General features: G+C 35.5%; 1 protein-coding gene across 1 annotated transcript; it reads right to left on the bottom strand.

The window, feature by feature from the left end:
- Window positions 1-10,674: 10,674 nt before the first annotated feature.
- On the bottom strand, window positions 10,675-19,472 carry LOC149961992 (ATP-binding cassette sub-family C member 1-like). The gene is made up of 4 exons (XM_090178012.1): window positions 19,404-19,472; window positions 18,724-19,049; window positions 13,145-13,339; window positions 10,675-10,820 (listed from the first exon to the last, which is right to left on the bottom strand). The coding sequence occupies exons 1-4, from the start codon at window positions 19,410-19,412 to the stop codon at window positions 10,700-10,702; spliced, it is 651 nt and encodes a 216-aa protein (XP_090034138.1). The 5' UTR covers window positions 19,413-19,472; the 3' UTR covers window positions 10,675-10,699.
- Window positions 19,473-20,818: the final 1,346 nt, after the last annotated feature.

Genomic DNA, 20,818 nt, shown 5'->3' with positions numbered 1-20,818 from the left:
ATTAGCCCCTTTTTTTATCTATTATTAGTCACATAACAATCTGGCTCGGAAGAACTATTTCTATTGCTGTCGCATTTGAAAAAATGATTGTCGTATTGGTCCGGAATAACGACGTAATTTATTTTTTACTACAAATTATATATTTAAAATTTGGGGGCTGCCATTAAATTAGCACCCATTTAATATTATCTATTACTGGTCACATTCCAATCTGGTTACGAAGAACTCTTTTTATTGATGTCGCATTTGGAAAAATGGTTGTGGCATTGGTCCGCGTTAACTATTTAATTTTTTTATTTAACTTATTTTTTATTTTCCGGGGGGGGGGGGGGCTGCCATTAAATTGGCCCCCTTTTTTCATTTGTCTATTATCTCATAACATTATTTGTCGCATTCGTTAAAAATAGTGTCGCATTAATTCGCATTGAAGTTTCTTTATATTAAGGTTAATAAAAATTATGAATTAATATGGGGGTTACTGCTAAAGGAAAAGTCCAGGTTGAGTAAAACTTGGGTCTATTTGAAAGATCATGTTTAAATAAACTCAAAAATATCAGTCGTAAAATTGTATCTTTTTTTAATGACAAGAAAATAATTTTTAAACGAGCCAAATTTACCCGCCAAGCGATCTGCAATTTTGTTTCGCAGTGACGTTTTAGGACTTTAATCACGCGCTTGCTCCGCGTGCGGTCTGCGGAGGGAATGTGAAAGAAAATGGCAGCTCGCTTGGCGGGTAAATTTTGCTCGTTTAAAAATTAATTTATCGTCATTAAAAAAAGATATAATTTTACGGTTGATATTTTTGAATTTACTTAAACATGATCTTTCAAATAGACCCAAGTTTTACCCAACCTGGACTTTTCCTTTAAGTTAGCCCCCCACTGTCTCTATTAATTTTCACATAAACTGTATTTTAGCAATCAAAATTATATCTGTCGCATTTCTTCGCATTGACATGTAGTGGCTATGATATTCTGTCCTGGTTGAATAACGAAATTATGGGGGCTGACGTTAATTTAGCCCCTTTTTAATTTTAATTATATCTCGATAATGGTTAAGTCGCATCTCATTTTCTTGCTGTCGCATTTTGTCGCATTGTGGGTGCATAAAATTGATAGAGAAATTTTCTGGGAAATCAAAAAAGGGGGGCCAACTTAATCGACCCGAAGAAATCGGCGTTTCTCTCATATACGGATAGAGCTTTGAACTTGTGCAGTTATAAATTTGAATAGAACCATGAAATTATCTTTATAAAAAGTGTAACGATAAATAGGGGCTTTGATTTGAAGTTCATTTCTTAGATAATTAACAATACAAAACTTAAACCTTTTGACAAAAAAAACAATATCATCATGTTACCTTATAGTAAGTTTACGGAAAAATTGGCCACGTCTGTAAAATCAATAATGTTAAACCAAATTTTTATACCGATACACCAAATTGCGAGGGGTAAGACACTCTGCGAACTCGGTGTACACTGCCGTACCTACGACAGTGCTAAATGGAACTCACGAACACTTGAAAATATGTACCTTTAACAGTGCTAAATCCCCAACTCGGTGTACAGATTATTTGAGACTGTGTTACCCCTCGCAAAATTGGCAACCATTTTCCTATTAGAAAAGACAGTGTAACTGACCTAGAAGAGAGTGGAATTTACTTATTAAAGTGTAGTTGCCAGATGGGCTATGTAGGACAAACCAAACGATGTCTCTTGACGCGAGTACAAGAGCACGAAGCTGACCTGAGATTTAGAAGACAAAAGGCCATTGTTGACATGTTAAAAAGTCCCCCACACAATATAGATACAAAACATGTTGTATTAATTTCTAGGGAAAGTAACTTAATTAAATTAAATATTAGAGAATCGGTTGAAATTGTTAAATTAAAAATTAACAACCAATTAATTAATAATATAGATAGCCCTGCCCATAAGATGCTATCGCACTATAAAAATTTGCTGAAACCAGGGTATTTTATACATAAATGGAATGTATGCGCTACTCGAATTGTAATTACAGTGATTTTTTTCTGTTGTGCTCTCTACAGACTCGGGAACTAGAATTGTAATTTTGCCTGACGACGACGCTGGTAATAGTGTCGAAACGGCTGTAGCAGTTTTTAAATAAATGTTTAATTGTACAATAGTGGTTTTTCTATTTTATTAAGATGTAAATTTTATTTTCTCTTAAAAATTATTTAAAATGATTTGGTTTAAAAACAGTTCGTTTTTTATATTTACAAACATACGATATTTCAAATTAGATGGGTTTCTCTTTCTTTTTCATGAGACGTAAACCTTTTTGGGTAGTACCAACTTGTTTTTTTCATGACGTATTATTTCAATGACAGATTGTCCGTTTTTGATCAAACCAATTTCATTAAAGGTTTTCGAGTACGCTCTACAACTTGTTGTAAGAAAATTTTCGTCTATCACCTATCGTTCAAGAAATAAAAATTTCAAAAGGGTGAAACATTTCACGATTTTTCTGAAAATCCCAAAGGAAAAGGGTCTTCCCCGAGAGAGTATATCCTGATAATTTCAGTTTATAAACTATAGTTTTTGAGAAAATCGCCTGGGCTGATCAAATCAAGACACCCTGTATTATCCTACGAGGGGACTTAATATCAGTACTTCCCCGCGCAAACCTGCGAAATAGCGGATTTCTCTGATTGGTCGGAATTTACGGCCAATTTCAACGATTTTTCTTGCAATCTAACGAATTCGCAATTCGTGAATCGGCAAGTTTGAAGCGATGGATTCTCTGAAGAAAAGGTTTGTTAATAATGTTGATAAATGTAAATTAAATAACATTTAAATCAAATTTCATTTTAATGTTTTTAAATAAAGTCATTATAGAATAGACTGATACAAAAAGTATTTTTAATCGTTAATATTTGTCAGAGACGCTCTTAAGCCAAGGCCTAACAATAGCTCAGTCAAAACCGCAGAATTAATCCCAAAAGGAAATTGGACTAAACTTCTAAAAGATATCCCCAAAGGATTGCAAAACATCATTCAAGAAGTAAAAAACACAAAAACAAGGCTACCGTAAGTACCGTATGTTCAAATCTAACAGAGTCACGAATGTTTTCTTATCACACTGGCAACCTAGTCAATGTCTATTATACATTAAAGCGAAAGTTCGTGTTTCTTAGAAAACAAACAGCATTTATAATTGCTATGTTTCAAGGAATGTTAGTAAGGGAACTAGTGTTTCGGGATTGTGCGAGTGTCCTTGTGGCCAGGGAGGAGTTTGTAGCCATGTTGCGTCTACTTTGTGGTACATTTTAGATTGTACATTAGAAAGACGGAAGTTTTTTCCTACGGATTTGTCACGCACTGAAAGGGCACAAAAGTGGGGACATCTCAAATCTGTCAACAAGAATTGGTAAACCACTTACTTTAACTCCCTCAAGTTTATCAAACACAAAGTTAGTAAAACTGGAGTGAATGCAAATTAAAAAATAAAGCGAAGAAAAACATGCGTGGCAAATTATTCATCATTATCAGAAGAATCAATGCCACCTACATTAGAAAATACGATGATCATATCTTTTGCAATGTCTATGAAAACCCTTGGTATCAGGCCTATGTGAGTAAGAATTATGGAAGAAAAAAATTACCAAGCTGTTAAATCTGAAGCTATTAAGTCCAATGAAGAACCACAAATTTGCCAAAATGATATTGAAAATATTATGTTAAAATTTCCGCGCAAAGAATTCCCAGTCCAAATAGTAACCGTTGACGAATCAAAGAATACAATGCCAAAATGTTTCGAAGTTATTCTGGAGGAGGCAAAAATTTAGAAAAAGCAACAAGAGATCAATCGGAGAGTGAACTGTTGAAGAGTAAAAGAACGAAACGTCTCAGCGCTGCAAATTTTGGTAAAATGGTTAAACGGAGAAAATTGTTACATCAGAATTTGTAAAAAGTATAAGAGGTGTTACTTCTATAAGTCACATTAAGTATGTCAAAGAAGGAATTAAAAATAAAGAAGTGGCAGTTTCCAAGTAGGCTTGGTGGTTAATCCTCGCTTCCCGATAATCGGGGCCTCTCCAGATAGGCTGGTTTTTGATGAAGAAAATAATGAATATGGGATTCTCGAAATAAAAACATTATCTAAAGCCAAAGAAAAGGGTCTTACTGTAGATAAAAAAAAATTAAAATAAACTTACAATTTATCTAAAAATAAGATATATTAGGGACCGTCTACTTAAAAAGTATACATGATTATTACTATCAGATTCAAGGCCAATTAGGGAGTGATGGATTTTGTGAAAGAATATCATTTGATCCTAATTTAATTTTCAATACTATGGTTCCTAAACTCAATGATTTTTTTAGTAATTTTTTTGTTAATGAATGAAAGCAATATTTAACTGTGATATTTTTCAGTTACTTTTGATTTTCATGAAATTTTAGATAATGTTGAGAAAGGGATAATACCAGAAATAAAAAATGATGTTTGTGATTTTAATATTTTATTTTTTTACATCCCGAAGGGGTTCAGAAATACAATTTACCAAATAACAACATATTTTCCAATTTTTTTTTTAGATTATCATTCATTGAATAAGGAAATACAAATATAAGAATTCTTAAGTCCTTTAGCTCTTTAATCAATCTTTCAACGTGAATTTTCACTCTAATAATTTTTTCCTCGCTTACAGACAACTGGGGTTTTCCTCCAAGAAAGGGTGATATGTTAAGTCCAGCTCCTTTTTCAGCCAATTCCTCTTTAATAAAGAATCCACGATCAGCCAGGACAGAGTCACCAGGTTCTAGTAAATTTATGAAGTAGGTCTAGTTATTTATATAGTTACTCGAGGTAGCTTCTGACACTCCAAACCGGTATGCTAGATCTTCATTGGCTAAGCCGACCCGGAGCTTGCAAAAAGTTAAGAAAAGCTGATCTTTAAAATCGAGAGACATTGGTCGGCCTGCTCTAGCTCTGCTGTTACTTGGTCTTCCAGTACACCTTTCATACACGCAACCATTATTATACATTTGAATATTTAATACCTCTGGCTCGATATTAGCGTACAAAATATTAAATTCTTCAATAGATGCAAATCCTGTATAATATTTGAACATTTTATTACTTTTCGAATTAGAAACTATAAATTGAGTTTAAATTTTAGCCTCTTTTCCTATATTTTCCCGTTGAAGCCGAGCAACCTGAACACTTAAATTTTAAATTTTCCTCCTTTAATTTTTCAAAACTAAATTTTAAAAGTTTTGCTCCAGGTCTTTGTTTTTAAGGAGAGTGTCACTTAAAAGCTTTTTGGTTGTCCGAGGATCCTCATTAATGCAGTAGGTGTGATATGTTAATGTATACAAATTAGTTAATTACCTCATTATTACGTAAAACGAATTTTTTTATACTTGAATGATTTTCATGTTGCGGTGTTATAGCAGATGGAGGGGCAAGATTTAACGGGGAACACTTCATACGCTTCTCTCTATCAATAACTTCATAAGCAATATTGTTAAACAGTCCTTCAGAATCATTATCTAGCTTCTCGCTTGAGAGGAACAACGTTGGAGGATAAACATTCTTCGCAATCAAAATAGGGAAAATATCTTCCTTGCTCTTTTTACCACTACCATTAAAGTGTAGTCCACAAAAACTCGGTTTTCCTTTGGCTGCCAAATTTTCGCTTTCTTCTTTCATCACAATCATGGCTACTTTGAATACGTTTTATCGATACTTTTCTTAGTACTTCGTCGTTGGGGAGTCTATGAAGACTAGAGCTCGGCGTTTGGATAAGAATTAATCACTTTATTTATTTTTATCCAAAACACATATTTATCCACAAATTATCCGAAAAAATCTATTATTTTTACATGTTACATTGCTTTTTAGTCTGGATAATATCCACGAATAAACAGTTAATCGTAATTTTTATGGTTAATTGAAATATTAGCGGTTAATTTATCTGTTTCGCCGAGCTCTAATGAAGACTAGCTTTATTCTCGACAAGTGAACCATGACCACGACTATTGCTTGAACAGATTTTTACACAGATAAAGAGATCTACGAATTCCAATTAAACGATTCATTTTATATTTTTAACTTATAATTTACTTGTTAATCATAAGAAACGTTCGCGTAAGGCCACGATTCTTGCTAAGGCTTATGTTTCTCACAAAAATAATGCAGCAGACGAAATTTGTTTTTAACGTTTTTTATAGTTTTGATATCTGTACATAGATGGCGATGCCCCCTTCCTACCCCATTTCCGAAATCTTCTAGTAGTGAGGGAAAGAGAACAACTCAGGCGAAATATTTTTATCGGCCTATTAAGAAAGAAATATAAAAACATAATGCAACTAATTTAATTTTGTTTAACTGATTTGAATACCTTGATATGTTTTGATGTTATATTATTTCAAATGCAGGTATTGTTTAAAGTATAAATGTATAATTCAATGTAGCAATTCTTATTTTAATTCTTATATTTAATTATATAGGAAAAATGGTTTTAATTTATTGGTATTTATATTCTAGTATTAGCAATGTCTAATAGAAGTGGTGGGAAAGTTTTCCTGTTCGATGAATGTGGTAGTGACGTCGGCATAAAATATTTGTGCCACATTATAATAAACCCCGGTAAGTTGTTGATTTATATTTAAAAAATTGTCTCGATTGCGTGACAAAATATTTATTTTTCGGGGTATTATATATAATTGCATTAACTGTAATAAATAATTCAACATGAAAACCGAGTTTAACATACACAGAGACGAGGTTCACGCTCCACATAAGCTGACTGGAAACCGTTACCCTATTCCACCAGACGATGAATTCCATCCTGATGTCGACGTTACTATAACTCGTGCATTGAGTGGAAATCTTTCAAAATATAAGATATTTCCAAGTGGTGATGATGATTTGAAAAAGATTAATACCTTCTCCTCTCAGGCCTCCGCAAGATTTGGAGATATTGTTTTCGAACAATTGGAAACATGGCGTGGTCTAAAATGGTATATAATACTTCAAGGACGAAACTCGAAGGCAACGGCTGACACCGAGGGAGGACATGTGTTAGATTTATAGCTTGGTGTACCGGTAAGATTGAAACCACACCACCGGAGGTCTATCATCATTATACCCTACGCCAGCGTCCACAAGCCCGGACAGATGACAAAACCAACATGGGTAGCAGTACCCCAATACTGATGGCCGCACCCTTGACGCAAGCCGCTCAATCCAGCAGAAGGTGCAGAAATGGTTCGACCAGCTCGCCACTTCGCACACAGCAGCGGGATAAAGAGCGGATGCTCTGTCAACGCCAGCCGACACCCTACCTAGGAAGGTAGAGAGCCAAACCCTTTGGAAAGAGCTCCGAAAGGGGAACGGTGAGCACACAGCAGTCCAAGTAACCCGGTACATCTGGCACCGGATATCCCGGCGGGAGTCCAAAAGGCCGGGGAACAGGACCGCCTTGCCCTCATACGGAGGCTCGCAGCCCCACAGCAGGCTACCCAATCCGCCGAGGCGGCCAGTTTGCCTGGACCCTCTCCATTAGCCTGGGCCGAAGCCCAGTTACCAGCCCACACCGCACTGAAGCCGGAGGTGGAGATAGGACCATTTGGAGGGAGCTAACATCTCCCAGCACGCCACCGTCCGTGATGGGATACAAGAGCCAGACCCCAACTCCCCGGTAAAGCTGCCAGTTATTGCAAACTCCGACCCCTTGTGGGCCCACCGAGGGAGGAGTTCTTGTAGAAACTTCGCCGTATTTTCATAGCACAGCTTTCACCACTCTCCGGGACGATATAATAGGTGCAACAGATGTCCGACGCCTTCGGAAAAATTTAAAAATCAATGCAGGAGTATGAGAGAGAAGGTGGTGGATGAACCCTTGAAGAAAATTTGTATGGAGAATTAACCTTGGTTCCTGATAAACCACTAAATGGTGAGAACTTTTTTTAAATATAGCTTCATATTTAAGATAATAAAATTATCTCTTTAATGGTTCCCTGCCCCTGGAGTTAAAACACGTAATTGAGGGAATTTGGTTAGATGGCCTAGCCTGTTTGAGACAGTAGTAATGAAGAAGCTCAAGCTCAGCGCCGAAAGACAGTAATGACCGTAACATTAAAGGAGCCAACGGAAATTCAAATAATTATCGACCGTAAGAGATAAAGCTGTAATAATGATAATAATAATCGGCTAGGCTAATACCCAAGGCACCACCTTAGGTCTAAGTCAAAAAGCGACTTTTAAGGCCATTAGTTCAGGTGGCTGGGTTACAGAATATTTAGAATAACCGCGCTAGTTTTGAGATTTACGGAAATGATTCGAAAAATAGACTGATACGCTAGCCCCGTCGGCTGGCCCCGTCAGCGCCGAAGAAATGAAACGAGCGGAGGTTAAATGGATAGGAGATATATAAGGGGAAGATTTCAAAAAATAAATTGAAGGATTGAAGGGAATTAAGAAGCCACCTAAACAAATCATGCATGTTGGGGTTGAAACCCAAATTAAACGACCGATGTTTATATCTCAAAACTAGCGCGGTTATTCTAAATATAGACTAACATTATCAGACTTTACTTATAGTGAAAAATACTCGATAATTGGGAATCAAAGGCAATGTCTCGCGGAACTATTAATGAGAAGAAGCCACGAAGAAGTAATGCATTTCGGGATTCATGCAAAAGCACCGCTAGCATGGGATAAATATTGGGTTACTGCCAGCTGCCAATTGGCCGGAAAAATAGTCAACGATGGCATAATATGCAAAATATTCATAGCAAATCCTTGTGACGCTCCCACTGGAACATTTCCACGCGAAAGAATAACGGAGTCACCACCATTCACAGTGGTCGGTAACCGCCTTCCTAAAAACCCCAGGAAATCCAATTAAATCGTACATATGTTTGTTAAAATGCAACGTGACACGAGCAATTCAGCTTGAGCTAGTACCACTGTCGTCGACCTTTAAAATTTGGTTAGTAATTCGCGGAATGGTGTCTTGACGTGAAATCCCAAGCACTATAGTCAGCGATTGCGCAAAAACCGTTAAACGTGCGAGAAAAGACTTTCAGCTAATATGACGTAATATTAACAGTGACGAAGTCAACCAGTCTTTTGGAAATAAGGGAATGGAATGTAAATTCATGGGGAATAGGGCCAGTTAGCGGGGAGGCTACTGGGGAGACTGGTTATGTCATTTTAAAAAAACACTTCAAAAAGTTCTGGTAAAAGCATCTCTCTCCTATCCAGAACTGGTGACCTTACCTACCGAAACAGAAGCCGTCATTAACGCGAGACCAATAATATATGTTTTCAGAGATGCCCAAGAGACAAAGCCCCTATTTCCTTCGCATTTTTTTCTTGGAAAGAGGGGGAAATGATTACCCCCTTTGGGAAGGATAACGCCGCTGTATCTAACAATAAAAACAACCAAAAGAAAATGTTCCTTCGAGTAAAACATAGCGACGCGCTGATGAAGAGTTTTTGCGAGCTTTGGCGGCGAGAGTATTTGCTAGAGCTGCGCATTATAGCAATAAACTCGCGAGGAGTGTTTCAGATCGTTTTGGGTAAGTATGTCATATGGTAGCGAAATCCGGCGACCAATCCAACTGCTTTACAAATAAGAAGTTACAAAAGATGATTTAAATGAAGTTATGAAAAACCGTTTGTTGCAATTGTTAGTTTAATTTGGAAGTATTTTTTGTGAATTTGATAACCGTAGTATTTGAATAAAGCACTGTATAACTTGCAATAACACTTTACTGGAAATGCAAAATTTCTTCAATTCAACGAATAATATAATATTATAACTTTTGTTATTGGACATTTAAAGAGAACTGTATTCTATTTCAATAAATTCAAACTAAATTACTCACGTATTACGGTGGGGAGTGTTAAATGTAATTTAATTTAAATTGGGTTTCAATATAAATTGAAGCAGTTTATTTGTATTTTTTAAAATAAACATTTTGGTCAAAAAAGGCAAAAGCTGTAACAATGGAATGTTTGCGGACGAGTTAAGAGCGGAGAGTGGTATGGTCCCCAATGCCCTCATAAACGTTAACTTGTGCCCCGAGTTACAAAACGACCACTGACGAGTAAACATACTCACTTTGTAACCCCGCATTCTTTATTATCTTTTTAATTAATAGTTTTTGTTTTCACCCAGTCTCATAATTTAATTAAACAAGAATTACCCGTAAATAGAAACCCCTGAAATTCAGATTGAAAATGAATCGTTAGTTTTTAGTGGCTAGCATTCGAGGAGTCGGTCATTTGGCCAAATCCCGTACAAAATTTGGAAAAAAATCCACAAATCCAAAATCCAAGAATTTTGCTCCCATAGACTTTGTATGACAAATCCACAATAAAAAATCCTGGATTTTTAAAAAATCCAAAATCCCGTACACAAAACAGGCAAATGTCCGACCCCTCGCTAGCATTTCTAAACTAGGACTATCCCAATTAACTCAAAAGAAAACGTTAACCCCGTTTGGCATGGTTTCTTCAGAAAGTATCTTGGAAAAACACTCAACTGATATTCTATATTGATTCTAAAGATGACACATATTTCAAAAAAATATTTTATAGATGTTTCGATAATTGGTTTTAATTAGAAAAATTACATTATCTTAACACCCAATTATTAACCATTATTGATATTATTGAAAATATTTTGGTCAGAAAGATAGTTTTATAGACCTTTCCATTTATCTATTGCTTGGAAGATCGGCATATTTCGATAGATTATAAAACGATGACTTGCGATCTCTTTTAAGAACATGTGGAGCGCCAATTTCTGCGATTTTCCCTTGAGAGAGAACCATCACCCTGAAAATAAATTCATATTTAATTCAAAGTTTGAAATATAAATGGAGTTCATATAATAGAGCGTTTAATAAAATCGGTGTGGTGTTTTCCCCCCTTTCGAGTTCGAAGGAGGTGAAGGCTTGGCCGTATTTTCGTGTGAGAGAAAAATATTTATCTGGCAAACCCGTAATAAATTGAGAGCAGTCGATTTTTAGGAGTAGCGTAGTTGCTAGCCTAGGCTTAACTAATTTCCGGCTTTCCGGGCCGTTTTTCTTATTTTAAATTATTTTTATAATAAATGTATGAAGGTAAATAAAGCAAAATACTAGTCCCAGATTCATGGGTTTAAAAATAAACTTAGATCATGAAAATATTCTTAACCCCAAACATACTTCAACACCAGTCCTAGGGTCCCTCCTACAACTTCTAAAAGGTACGTCTCTAATATATTCATATAAAGACAGGACATAATCCGAATTCTTTGAAACCAAAGAATAACAAAAATCTTTCGTCCTGCTGAACTAGTTCTATAGTCTGAATGAACAGTTTGGCCGGTTTTGGGCCGATTTTATAGAACGCTCTATTGCCTTAAAAGCCGAGTTGACTAGTTTAAACCTTCCGTCTTTTCTTAACACTTTTAAAAAAGAGAACGTTGTGGTTTCGGTTTTTGGAATAAAATATTTTTTTGCACCAACACTCTTAAAAATGAGGAGTAAAATAAATTGGGTTGTCTCACTGCAACCCAAATTTGGGTTAATAACAACCCAACATTAGTTAATTTTTAAAAATTGGGTAATTTTTTATAGGTTGCTTTATTAAACCAAAATTAGGTTAAAAATTTGTGTTGAAATCCATAAAGAAACTTTTCAACTCTCATTTAGTTTCAAAATTTTCAACCATAGTTAACTTATTCCTACCGGTTCTCATATTTGTTGTAAAGTACATATTTTGTTACTATAATAATTAACAACAAGTTGGCAAGCCAAAATATACCTCTCCTCGGAAGAGTTTTTAATTTTCAGTGAAGCGTAACTGTATCCGTGGTTCTGCGGTAGAACGCTCACCTGTCGTGCAAGAGGGCTCGGGTTCGAATCCCGGCCGATTAAAAAATTATACTACACCCAATGACAAAAAGAGGGCGCTTTTGGAAAAACCTTTTCCCTGATTCTGAGAAACTGGGTACCCTTTGCCCCGAAAATGCGAACGCGTTCGCAGGCCTGACAGACAGACCCACAGACATACAGACACGGTGGTTGTATAACCCCTCCTAGGGTACAAAATAAAATGTGTTGAAAATATAAAAACAAATGCATAAAAATAATACAATGAAACGGACATAAAAATTTTCAGTATGTGCTCTCTTGGCGGAGATCGTTATTATTTGTAAATTTCAGAAAAATCCTGAAATTTTTCACGGTTTTAGAAGTGTTAGTTTTTGAACGCTACGTGGTAGACGGAAAAGTTTCAAAAAGCAAGTTGTAGAGCATACTCGAAAACCTTTAATAGAATTGGTATGGTGGAAATCGGATATTTTGTCACGGAAATAATTGGTCATGAAAAACAAACAAGTTGGTTCTACCACGTAGCGTTCAAAACCTAACACTTCTAATGTCGTGAAAAATATCATGATATTTCTGAAATTTCCAAAAAAAATACGATCTCCCCCGAGAGCGTTCATACTGAATATTTGAAATTTCTAGAAAGTATAGATTTTGAGAAAAATTAATGGGTCGATCAAATGTAGACACCCTGTATAAGAAAAATTAAACGTCCCTCTTAGGTATGAAGGTTTTTTCATGGAGAAATTGTAGGAGTAAAAGTTAAATGGAGGACACATATGGATTATTATTTATCAATGTAAAAACTGTCTTGAGTTTTCGACCCGCGGGTTTTTGTCTAACTAACTTGAACGAAACCAATTTTCTCATATACATCGGATCGTAAAAAATCTACAAAGTTATCACCACGTGCATTCCGCGAACCAATATCAGCATTAAGTTGCGAGGTGGTTTGGCATAAGGTGGCGCCTTGGGTAGTAACAAAGCTGATGACTTTTATTATTATTAGTTAGATAGTTAGTTTGGCAATATGAAAATTTTAATTTTTTCTTATAGGCGGACCAAGAACTCGTTGTAATGAAACATTTATTTTGCTAATTGTGGAGCCTTGCTCCTTTTCCCGTGCATTCTCTGGAGATGCTGCGAAATCCCTTTTGCTGATTCAAGGTGCCGCGCGGAAATATGTCTTAGAAATCTTAGATATGGTATTTCTTGAAATAAAGTGTCTGTCTTTGATTTAAGGATATTCGAAATATATATCAATTAGTCAATTGCGTCTACTTTTACCTGTCGTAGTCCATGATAGTGTTTATTCTATGCGCAATAGTGATAATTGTGCAAGACTTAAATTGGTCCCGAATTGTGGCTTGAATGAGATCATCCGTTTCCATATCCACGGAAGCCGTCGCTTCATCCATCACCAAAATCTTCGTCTTTCTGATAAGTGCTCTTGCCAAACAGACCAGTTGGCGCTGGCCCAGGCTAAACAAATGAATGAAGCTATCCTTATTAATAATTATTATTTAGATGTTCAATCACACAAGTTAGTATTATTAAATGACGTTATGCGTCACGTGTCAAACGATTTAATTAAATGAGAGTCAGAAAAGTTCATCATGATTTTGATAATAGAAAGATTAAAACAACGGACTATCGATGAATTTGGGCATAGCCACACCAACTAAGGCTCTACAGCGAAATTCTATGTTTATAATTTTCTTAAAAGTAAGATAAAAATTTTTGATGAGTGTTGGGTAATAAGTCTGTGTTTGAAATAAGAAAGTTACTGTTGTAAATTAATATTAAAAGTAATATTATATTGAGTTCCCAAACACCAACTTTGCATAGCGTGTACATTGTGGTTTCCAGGACGAAACGAGGAATTAAAAGAATTAAAACGATAAATATAATTATAAAATAAAAAATTGTCAAAAAGGCGAAACTATATAAAGTTATTTTAGTCTTGCCCAACCTGTTAAAATGGGAAAGAAAGAGCGCGTGAGATTGTTACTCTGCGCGCATTTTTGCAATTGTTCCCTGAATGAAAATTGTCACGCGACGAAACTAACATAATCACCCACAGTGTGCTGGGAGACCATTTTTGCGGCCAAAAATCCACAGCGTATCTACCTATAACATTTATACATATTTGGCTTTGTTTTGGTGAGAGGAGTTCGAAAATGTTACTCTGTAGACGATTACGCCCCCTGGTGGCTACTTCGCCTACAGATGGCGCTACATACTAGTGCTTTTGATATATCATAAACCTATGATAAGTAGATTTTTATACGAAGTTAGAGTCTATTTGAACGTAATTAACCCTTTCAAAAATTCTGATTTAAGTTGAAAACCACTGAAATTTTACCTTTTCGGCTAACTTTAACCCTAAATATTTCACAATCGCGCGCGAATGCGCAGCTAAAAATTTCGTTGAAAAATTGTTCAGTATTTTCTCAGTACATTTCGAAATTTTCAAATTGGTATCTCATGGAACTTTTAAGCAATTAATTTTCAAAGTAACGAGTAAAGTTCTTGAAAATGACGGGGGTCATCACTTAAGATTTTTTGAATAAAGCGTCCAAAAAATAGTGGCTTGAGATTAAAGCAATGATTCACCATCGACTATTCTAAACTAGACGAAAATTTAAAAAAATACTGAAGAGGTTTTCTAAAACGCAAACGAATAAAAAATTTGCTTAAATTAAAGCATGATAAGGTCAATGATTCACCGCAGACTTTTGTTAAGTAGACCAGCATTTATAAACGTGCCTACGAAGCTGTCGGTTAACGAAAGTTTCGTTTCTCGCGGAGATATTTGTACAGTATTTCTAAAACGGTTAAACCCCGCAGATGAGCTTAACGAAATTCTAAGTCTTTTTTGGTAAACTACTAATTCAACTGAAAAAGAAAACATTCAAGATCAAATTAGACTTTTAAAACCGAAATTCAAAAAAAAATGGAGTGATTGTCATCGTCACAGAGAAAGATTTTTCACGGCTAATGAAAAGTGGTTGAATGTTCATTTACATTTTGAAGTCGAGGAGGCGCTTCAATTGGGGAAGATCCGCTCTAAGGGTCGACCAGAAGTATCGTGGGAAGAAGGTTCTATTCGTTCTAAGCGACGTCTTGTAACTGGACTCCAAGATCAAATACGTTTAGAACCAATTGCGAAAATTTCAAAAGCTGTCGCCAAGGTAGCCGAAGATCAAGGTAATTCAGGGCTTGCTTACGTTTTAAACGAGTCATTGAAGAGCCCAAACCGAGCAAACCAAATAGCCGAAAATTTGAGAAAGAGCCGTGGTGCGTGTACGACGAACACTTGGTCTTCTTACACTCCAGACGAAGCGCTAGCTCTTTTAATAGATGGCGATATTTCCGTAAACCTCTACAAAATTTTAAGGAAAGGTGCTATTAGTCGCGCTTTTGAATTATACCCTTCTTAAACATTGGTAGCTCAAGCGAAAAAAAAATGTTATCCTCAAGGATCCACGTTGGTCAGTGAGACTCGTATAGCGGTTTCTCTTAACTATCTACTGCACCATACCGCTAAAAGAATTATCGAAATACAGCGTGAAGTATTGAACCAATATTCAAAGTCTATGTCAATGAAAATTCTCGATTTGGTTTTGGTTTGCTCCTGGGGTTTTGACGGCAGTACAGGCCAATCAATATACAAACAAATCCACACTGATAATGAACCTTTTGATCTTAATTTTTTGCTAGCGACCACTGTCACGCCACTTCAGCTAAAATCGTTAGACGTAGTACTATGGCAAAACCCTGCGCCCCAGTCGGTTTGCTACTGTCGACCTCTTTCTTTGAAGTTCTTGAAGGAATCTAAAGAAACTATACTGGCTGAAAAAAAATCAGTGGACTCGGAAATAGCAAATCTTCAAGAATTGACCTGTGACAAAGAACTTGAATTAAACGTACCTACTAAAGTAAACTTTATAACGATTTCAACCAATTTTCGTTCAAAAAACTGTTAAATTTTGTTAATTTTTGGTTAAATTTATACGACATACAAAAGTCGTCCTAATTCCTAGTTTGAAAACCCCGGGGTTTGAACTATAGACCGCAAACCCGGCGCCATCTATAGTTCAAACCAGGTAAATTATTCAAGGTCAAGAAAGACCACCAGTGTTATATCAATCCCCCCCCCCTATTATCTTTAATTATTTTCTTAAGTCAACACAGGGGCAATATATAAAGCCGTGACGATCATAATAGGGTTAGATTTTATTTTGGAAGTCCGTCTCGAGAGTTAACAGGCGGCCGGACATTTTTTCGGTGTAATCAAGGGCTGCGGGGCTAACTTGAGAGTCGGCTGTGTTAAAGTGTGTGAGTGAACTTTGAAACTGAATGAAAGAAAGCAAGAACCTAAAGATTAAGAAACGTAAGACTATTTTATATTTTTACTTGGAAGTTGTGATTGAGCCTAAAGGTTGAGTTAAGAATTAGATTATTAATAAATTAGCTGAAACTGCTTATTCCTGAAGCTCAGGGAATAGTAATTTTGTAATACAGGTAGAGCTAAACAAGCTAGGGTTGTGCGAGTGTCAGAATCAGAACCATTTTTGTTGTGTTTAAAATTAATGTAAGGACTAAAAATTAGTATATTCGTATGTCCAATGATGACAGGGTTAACCCTAGTCATGCATATAAATTTGTAATTTCCGACAATTTGTGATATTAAGGTGTGCGGTCTAATGACCAACTGAAGACTTTATTGTATTTAACTTGGACTGTATTATTTTCACTCAACTCCTCGAATTATCCCGAACAATATAAATTTAAATGTAACGGCGGACGAGTGATTCTCGTTTAATTTATTTGCGCTGGAGTGGTGAATTTTAAAGAACTGTAGATCCCTCCTACAAAAATCGGAAGCAGCCGTTATAACTTTCATATGAACTGTACCATGATTGATGGAAAAGTATTAAGTATTTTGACTAATACTAAATCTCAGTTAACGTGCCCTATTTGTGGCGCTGAACCAAAAATGTTCAACAACCTTGAAAACTCTTCTGTCAGGTTTAAACCAAACCCAGAGAATTTGCTATATGGCATTAGTCCACTTCACGCGTGGATACGGTTTTTTTTTTAATTTTGCTTACATCTTGGGTACAGGAATTTTCCAGGGTTATATTGTTGGAGAGTTGAGGGAACCGAAAAAAAATATATATGCCCAAAGAAAAGAAGGTGTTCAAACTAGATTTCTGAAAAAAATGGGATTAAGGGTAGATTTTCCTAAATCTGGAGGCAGTGGAACAACAAACGACGGCAATACTGCCAGAACAGCTTTCAGTGACAAGTATCGAAATTTATTTGCAGAAATCCTTAACTTAGAAAAGTGGCTAATAGATGACCTTTTTGTTATACTGTCCACAATTTCCTGTGGTCTACCTATTGATCCTCAACTCTTTGACCAATTCTGTCAAAACGTCGCTAAGAAGAACGTCGCGAATTACTCTTGGTTCTACATGCCGGTTACTCTACACAAGGTGTTGATACATGGAGGAGACATAATTCAAAATTCAACTTTACCAGTAGGCCTGCTGAGCGAAAAATCTGGCGAGTCTAGAAATAAATTATATCGCCAATATAGAGAATTTCACGCTAGGAAGTGTAGTAGCGTCTTTAATTTATTAGACGTTTTCAATAGATCTTTGGAATCATCTGACCTAGTCATCTCTAACTATTCGTTGGGATTACGACTCAAGAAGATGAAGAAATTAAATTTACCTCAAGGAGTACGCCAATTGTTGGCTGAGCCACAAACAAACGTTCATACAACAGAAAATATTGAAGAGGACGAGGGGAACGAAGAAACATCCGCATTCCATTCAGAGAGCTTTGATGTTTTGGATAATTTAGAATTAGACGCAAACGAATAAATTTATTTTTGATTTTCGTGTGAAATTGTAATTTGTCAATTTGCCTTTAATATTTATGGAAGACCCCCTTCATTTTCAAGAACTTTACTCGTTACTTTGAAAATTAATTGCTTTAAAGTTCCACGAGGTACCAATCTGAAAATTTCGAAATGTACTGAGAAAATACTGAACAATTTTTCTACGAAATTTTTAGCTGCGCATTCGCGCGCGATTGTGAAATATTTAGGGTTAAAGTTGGCCGAAAAGGTAAAATTTCAGTGGTTTTCAACTTAAATCAGAATTTTTGAAAGGGTTAATTACGTTCAAATAGACTCTAACTTCGTATAAAAATCTACTTATCATAGTTTTATGATATATCAAAAGAACTAGTATGTAGTGACACTTGTAGGCGAAGTAGCCTCCAGGTGGCGCTATCGTCTACAGAGTAACATTTTCGAACTCCTCATACCAAAACAAAGCCAAATATGTATAAATGTTATAGGTAGATACGCTGTGGATTTTTGGCTGCAAATTTGGTCTCCCAGCACATTGTGTCACCGTATTTTACAGAAATACCTATTCACGAGTGACCGACAACAATTAGTCACGTGAGTCCGTTTTTTTCATTCCCCATCGACTTTTAAGTTTCGCCTTTTGACCAAAGTTCATATACTTTTAAATAAAAATGAATTTTAAAAGGCGAAACGTCCAGTGAACTTCAGTTATTATATCACCTAGATTGAACGTCGCTGCCTTGAAGAATTTTATAAGCGTTAAAAGATTACTTTAAAATAGTATGCAGCTTAAAATGAAGAGTTTGCCAAGCGGAATATAAGTAAATAAATCCCCTCAAAAAGTTTCTGTTAAGAACTGGTGAAATTTCGCTGGATGAGTTCCAACTCCGTAATCCTCTTTTGAAATGATTCTAAAACTGCAGACCCGTATCGAAATCGGCATTCACACAGATTAAATATTATAATAAAATATGACCTTAAATTCTGTCCACCTTCGATCATTTCGTGATTTAACCCATTTTTGTACGTCTTCACGAGAGTTTTTAAATGAGCTAATTCTAGAGCTGTCCAGAGTTCGTCGTCACTGTTTAAGTTGAAAGGGTCCAAGTTGAATCTGAGGGTTCCGGAGTAGAGAACAGGATCCTGAGGAATGATGGTGATTCTGGATCTCAGATCGTGTAGACCCAATTTGCTGATATCTTGTCCGTCGATAATGATTTCTCCGTTTGTTGGCTCAATCATCCGAAACAGAGCCAAGGCCAAAGAAGATTTTCCAGCGCCTGTTCTTCCTACCACACCAACCTATTTAATTAAATAGAAATTACTTTGTAAGCATTTTAATGATAGTCGAACTTTTAATTTTAATTAAAAGGCCACACAAAGTTAAAATCAAATGTTAAATTTTATAGAAAAATCAACCATTTATATTTTAATATTATTTTGGGATAGCTAATATTTATTATTTATACTTGTGTTGGGTTTTAATTAGCAAAAACAAGGACCGAAGACTATTTTTCAATGCTTTTAGGAGGTTAATGGAAAATGTAAAGTATTTGTTACAACAAAAATTAATTTCAACATTTCCGGCTTTTATTGCTTCTGTAGACCATAAATCTTAATTTTTAAAAATATGTTTAAAACAACTTAAATTCGTACTTTTTCCATTGGATTTACAACGAAAGATATGTTATTTAAAACCAGGTCCAGTCCTTCCCGATAGCGAGTCGAATAATTCCGAAATATAATTTGACCTTTCTCAGGCCATTGCTTCGGTAGATGTGCTTCTGGTCTATTCCAATCTGCCTGTTTCGGAGAAAAACGTTCATGAAATGATACAGGCATTACTACACTTTGTGACGCTTGTACACCAGGCTAATTCTTTGTTTAGTACTCAACTTATTGCTTTCTAACATACACAATTTTCATTCAAAATCACGCGCATTTAAAACATTAGTGATGACCCAGTAAAATGTACAATTTATTTTATTTACTAGTAGGGAATGTTTACCAGTCTTTTTAATTGTTCTTAATAGAGCTTAACATTCTTGAAAGTAAAACCAATTCGAAATAGAAATACCGTAATAGTTTTCGCATTAATTATAAAAAGAAATGGAGTGCTCATTGCTTATGTATTTTGTCTACTCTTCAAGAGTTTGGTTACCTTATCCAAAGAATATTTTTTTTTACCTTTCCGAAATTAAGAGACAAATTATATGGATTAAATAAGCAGTATATCTCCTTATCTGGATAAAAGTGGATTTTTTTTATTGGAGCCGATTACCACCTTTTTACAATTCCGAATAATACTGGGGGGAAATTACCGATTAAACATTATCTAGTCTGTATTGATTTAATGGAATGAAAATAAAGGATAAAGAGACGGCAATTGCTGTTTTAAATCAGTTGGCTAATTTAGTTAATTAAATTTTACCTTCGTTGCCAACCCTATCCTGAATCTAGCATCATTATAGACCCTAGTCCTCATTCGGTGTGGTTACCCGTTCTATTCATTATCTAGCACCATTACGAGCACGACACATCTAATTTGGTCTTGGGCTCTAGAAACGCCGTATTATTTTGACCCTGAATAAAAATGAGCCTAGCAAAGGGCCATTCAAATTATAAATCTTTGTTCCGGGCCCATGCCATCATCTAATTATTTTATTATCAAATCATATCATTACTCTGGACAACATCTAACTCTAAACGTCGCGGTTGTCTAAGCCATCGAGAAGTCTAGTTTCTTATGCTTGTTCGTCACAAGGTGATCAAAATTTTTGGAGCCCATCAAAAGAATGAATTGTTAGATTTATTCACAGTAGGGGTACCAATAAAGGTTCTCTTTTCTGGAGAGTAGATTAATTTCATTTTATAATATTGAATGTTCAATGAAACTAAACCTCCTAGATTTGTAGGTTAAACCTTTTTTACAAAAACATTAGCCGACATGAGCTAATTCATTTAATGATTTAAAAAATATTTTAGCTTAAGTTACAGCTGATTTTAGAAACTCTTTAATTTGGAAATATTTGTTCAGGGTGCTGAATTTTTTAGGAATATGTAAAGCGAAC

Source organism: Leiobunum rupestre, chromosome 1 (genome assembly GCF_980474605.1).
Source record: "Leiobunum rupestre chromosome 1, qqLeiRupe1.1.hap1, whole genome shotgun sequence".
NCBI classification, from domain to species: Eukaryota; Metazoa; Arthropoda; class Arachnida; order Opiliones; family Sclerosomatidae; genus Leiobunum; species Leiobunum rupestre.
The sequence above is the reverse complement of the archived record's forward strand: the minus strand, read 5'-3'. Positions and strand labels throughout refer to the sequence as shown.